The sequence below is a fragment of the Nematolebias whitei genome, chromosome 9 (genome assembly GCF_014905685.2).
Source record: "Nematolebias whitei isolate Nwh7 chromosome 9, NemWhi1, whole genome shotgun sequence".
Lineage (NCBI taxonomy): Eukaryota > Metazoa > Chordata > Actinopteri > Cyprinodontiformes > Rivulidae > Nematolebias > Nematolebias whitei.
In genome coordinates this window covers 1,232,851-1,236,779 of record NC_056506.1, presented here as the reverse complement: position 1 = coordinate 1,236,779, position 3,929 = coordinate 1,232,851, and the positions used below count along the sequence as shown (strand labels likewise).

The following is a 3,929-nucleotide window of genomic DNA, read 5'->3' as shown; positions in this document are numbered from 1 at the left end:
GACAGTGGCATTCCTGTTTGAGGTGCAGTGATGTTTAAGGGCCCGGAAATCACGAGCATCCAGTAGTTTTACGGCCTTGAACCTTATGCACAGTGATTGTTCCAGATTCTCTGAATCTTTTGATGATGTTATGCACGGTTGATGATAACTTAAAAGTCTTTGCTATTTTACGCTGGGTAACACCATTCTGGTATTGCTGCACTATCTTTCTGCGCAACAATGGTGGAATTGGTGATCCTCTTACCATCTTGGCTTCTGAGAGACACTGACACTCTGAGAAGCTCTTTTTATACCCAATCATGTTGTCAATTGACCTAATTAGTGTTAATTGGTCTTCCAGCTGTTCGTTATATGCTCAATTTCGTTTTTCCAGCCACTTTTTGCTACTTGGCCCCTTTTTTTGGGATTTGTTGACACTGTGAAATTTTGAATCAACATATTTTTCCTTTAAAATGTTACATTTACTCAGATTAAACTTTTGACCTGTCATCTATGTTATATTACGAATAAAATATTGACATTTGATTTGCCATCTCCACATCATTGCATCCAGTTTTTATTCACAATTTGTTTAGTGTCCCAACTTTTTTGGAATCCAGTTTGTAGATTTCAAGATGAGTGTTTTTCTGGACTAGAATTAACAGGGAATGAAAGTAAACAATGTTTTGTTTAAAGATATTGGGAGTTTTTATTCAACACCAGGTGCAGTGGTGGCCTTGACCAACATAGATTAATCTGCAGCCACTCCAATCATTTGAGGAAACTTTAAAGCAACTGAAAAAGTAGAAAGTATCAAGTGATAAGGTGGATATGTCTGTGGGTTTACATTTATATGGTGGCAGCCATCTTGGTTTTTGACATGGCAACCCAGTTTTCAATAGTGACCGTTCTGACGCTGAGATGCAGCCACACATCAAAATGGAAGTCAGTCACAACACAGAAGGATGGAGGGTCCACTTTGCTCCTCGATGGGGGACAAAAATAAAAAGAGATCAAGAATGATGGAGTCCATAACCTGCAGGCCAAACCCCAGTTCATGGTACGGTGGGAGTGGTTTTTAACCATCAGATTGACTTAGTCACACCACATGGCAACTTTCAAACATCACTAGAGAGCAGACGAGTGGAGCTGAGAGCAATCATTTATTGTAGTCTGAAACCTTCATCACCTCTGCTCTGGATTACACGTGACTGAAGAGTAAAATCAAAGACACACCAGAATGAAGTGACTGCAACAACTGGAGTCAACAAGCTGCTGTTTCTGTCTCAAAAGGGAATAAAGTTTGACATGATTCTGGAAAAAAACACGTGAAATTAGTTCATTGGAAGCATTAGATGAAGAACCATCAGTAAGAGCCTCGTGTGATGAGAACCTTCTGGCACCACCCTCAGTCTGTGCTACGATGTGGGCTTAACTACGCTCAAGTTTTTATTGAACCCACTTCATGATGCTCAAATGTTCATGAGTCACTGCTGGCTAACTACAACCACACGTTTACCACGTCCAAGTGGAAAGGTTGCCAACAGTCAACATCTTACATGTTACAGATAGCCCTTTGAGTAACATCAGCTCAAAGAGTTTACGTGATTGGACTAACGAGCTGAGCTTCAAACAGCTCCCATGTGTTCCTGCAAACGTTTTTCCATTCTGCAATTAGCTATGGCTACAGTTCTCACACTTTTAGAGTTTTGACCTCAGAAATACACGAAGCAGTTGTGTCCCAGAAGTGAACAAACGAACCACAGAACAAGGACGTTTCATAAAGAACCAATGAGAACTCATTTCAGGACACGGCTAGTTTCATGAACCGTGGGTGAGGGGACTCCACCATGTAGCACTGCTGTGCTACAGCTAGCTGCAGGAAACCGTAAAGTGTGGGTAAATAGCTGTGTAATGTGAAACTGATGCTCGTCGATGTGTCCGATTTTAACCAGGCAGGAAGCACCTGTGGTTTGACCCCCCCGTGGACAGGAGGTCATTTCTTCAGCTTAGAGTGGTGACACTTTAGAGGTTGGAGGAACAGTGATTGTGCAAACTGCAAAATTCATTCGAACAACAGAACTCTAATATTTAACTTCATCCTTAAAAAAAAACCATTTATTTCACGTTCTATCTCTGGTCCGTAGTCATTCCCATCAGGCTGTTGTTGTTTTGTCCACTTTCAGGGTATGGAACAATAACCCCCACAGGCCCGGCCTCTGCCTTGATCCTGCCCCCCCAGCTGGACCTTCTGACCCTGGTTGTCACTCTCCCAGAGTCCTGGAGTCTGGAGGATCTTCTCCACTAGCTCTTCAAAGGCACACTGGACGCCATCTTTGGTCTTTGCACTGGCCTCTGAAGAAGAAACAAAAAAAAGATGGAAAGATTTCAATTTCCATCTTCCAGAAAGCAGAGAAGAAACAACAATCCTAACTTCCTTATTGACTTCTGGACGCAGTAGTGCCAGAGTTTTATTGGATCTTACTTACACTTCATGTCTGCTGCTCTATTGCCCCTTTTCCATTAGTACCTGTAGTACTGGTACAGCACGGCTCTACTCTACTCGGTACGATACACGTTCTGTTTCCATTATGCTTTCAGTACCTGTTCCAATGGGCGGGGTTCAAATTGACATCACCAACTCTCACCAGCTGGTGACGCTGAGACCCTGAAACTGTACTGATACATATATACAAACCGGATTCCAAAAAAATTGGGACAATAAACAAATTGTGAATAAAACTGAATGCAATGATGTGGAGATGGCAAATGTCAATATTTTATTCGTAATATAACATAGATGACAGGTCAAAAGTTTAATCTGAGTAAATGTAACATTTTAAAGGAAAAATATGTTGAGTCAAAATTTCACAGTGTCAACAAATCCCCAAAAAGTTGGGCCAAGTAGCAATAAATGGCTGGAAAAAGGAAATCGATCATATAACAAACAGCTGGAAGATCAATTAACACTAATTAGGTCAATTGACAACATGATTGGGTATAAAAAGAGCTTCTCAGAGTGTCAGTGTCTCTCAGAAGCCAAGATGGTAAGAGGATAACCAATTCCACCATTGTTGCGCAGAAAGATAGTGCAACAATACCAGAATGGTGTTACACAGCGTAAAATAGCAAAGACTTTTAAGTTATCATCATCAACCGTGCATAACATCATCAAAAGATTCAGAGAATTTGGAACAATCGCTGTGCGTAAGGGTCAAGGCCGTAAAACTCTACTGGATGCTCGTGATCTCCGGGCCCTTAAATGTCACTGCACCTCAAACAGGAATGCCACTGTCAAGGAAATAACAGAATGGGCTCAGGAATACTCCCAGAAAGCATTGTCAGTGAACACAATCCACCGTGCCATCTGCCGTTGCCAGCTGAAACTCTACAGTGCAAAGAGGAAGCCATTTCTAAGCAAGCTCCACAAGCTCAGACGTTTGCACTGGGCCAGGGGTCATTTAAAATGGAGTGTGGCAAAATGGAAGACTGTTCTGTGGTCAGATGAGTCACGATTTGAAGTTCTTTATGGAACACTGGGACGCCATGTCATCCGGACCAGAGAGGACAAGGATAGCCCAAGTTGTTATCAACGCTCCGTTCAGAAGCCTGCATCACTGATTGTATGGAGTTGCATGAGCGCATGTGGCATGGGCAGCTTGCATGTCTGGAAAGGCACCATTAATGCAGAGAACTATGTTCAGGTTCTAGAACAACATATGCTCCCATCTAGACGTCATCTCTTTCAGGGAAGACCCTGCATTTTTCAACATGATAATGCCAGACCACATTCTGCAGCAATAACAACATCATGGCTACGTAGGAGAAGGATCCGGGTACTGAAATGGCCAGCCTGCAGTCCAGATCTTTCACCTATAGAGAACATTTGGCGCATCATAAAGAGGAAGGTGCGACAAAGAAGGCCCAAGACGATTGAACAGTTAGAGGCC

General features: G+C 42.5%; 2 protein-coding genes across 2 annotated transcripts in view; both read right to left on the bottom strand.

Annotated features, from left to right (window-relative positions):
* The window catches only part of LOC119414847 (acyl-CoA-binding domain-containing protein 5-B), a 162,663-nt gene that overhangs the window by 28,875 nt on the left and 129,859 nt on the right, over nucleotides 1-3,929 (bottom strand). The gene's annotated exons all lie outside the window — the stretch shown is intronic.
* LOC119414935 (ras-related protein Rab-18) overlaps nucleotides 1,151-3,929 on the bottom strand; it is a gene marked incomplete at its 5' end in the record, with an annotated part of 4,329 nt that continues 1,550 nt past the window's right edge. The window contains 1 exon segment of the mRNA XM_037682054.1: nucleotides 1,151-2,334. Coding sequence (XP_037537982.1) covers nucleotides 2,162-2,334 — 173 coding nt within the window.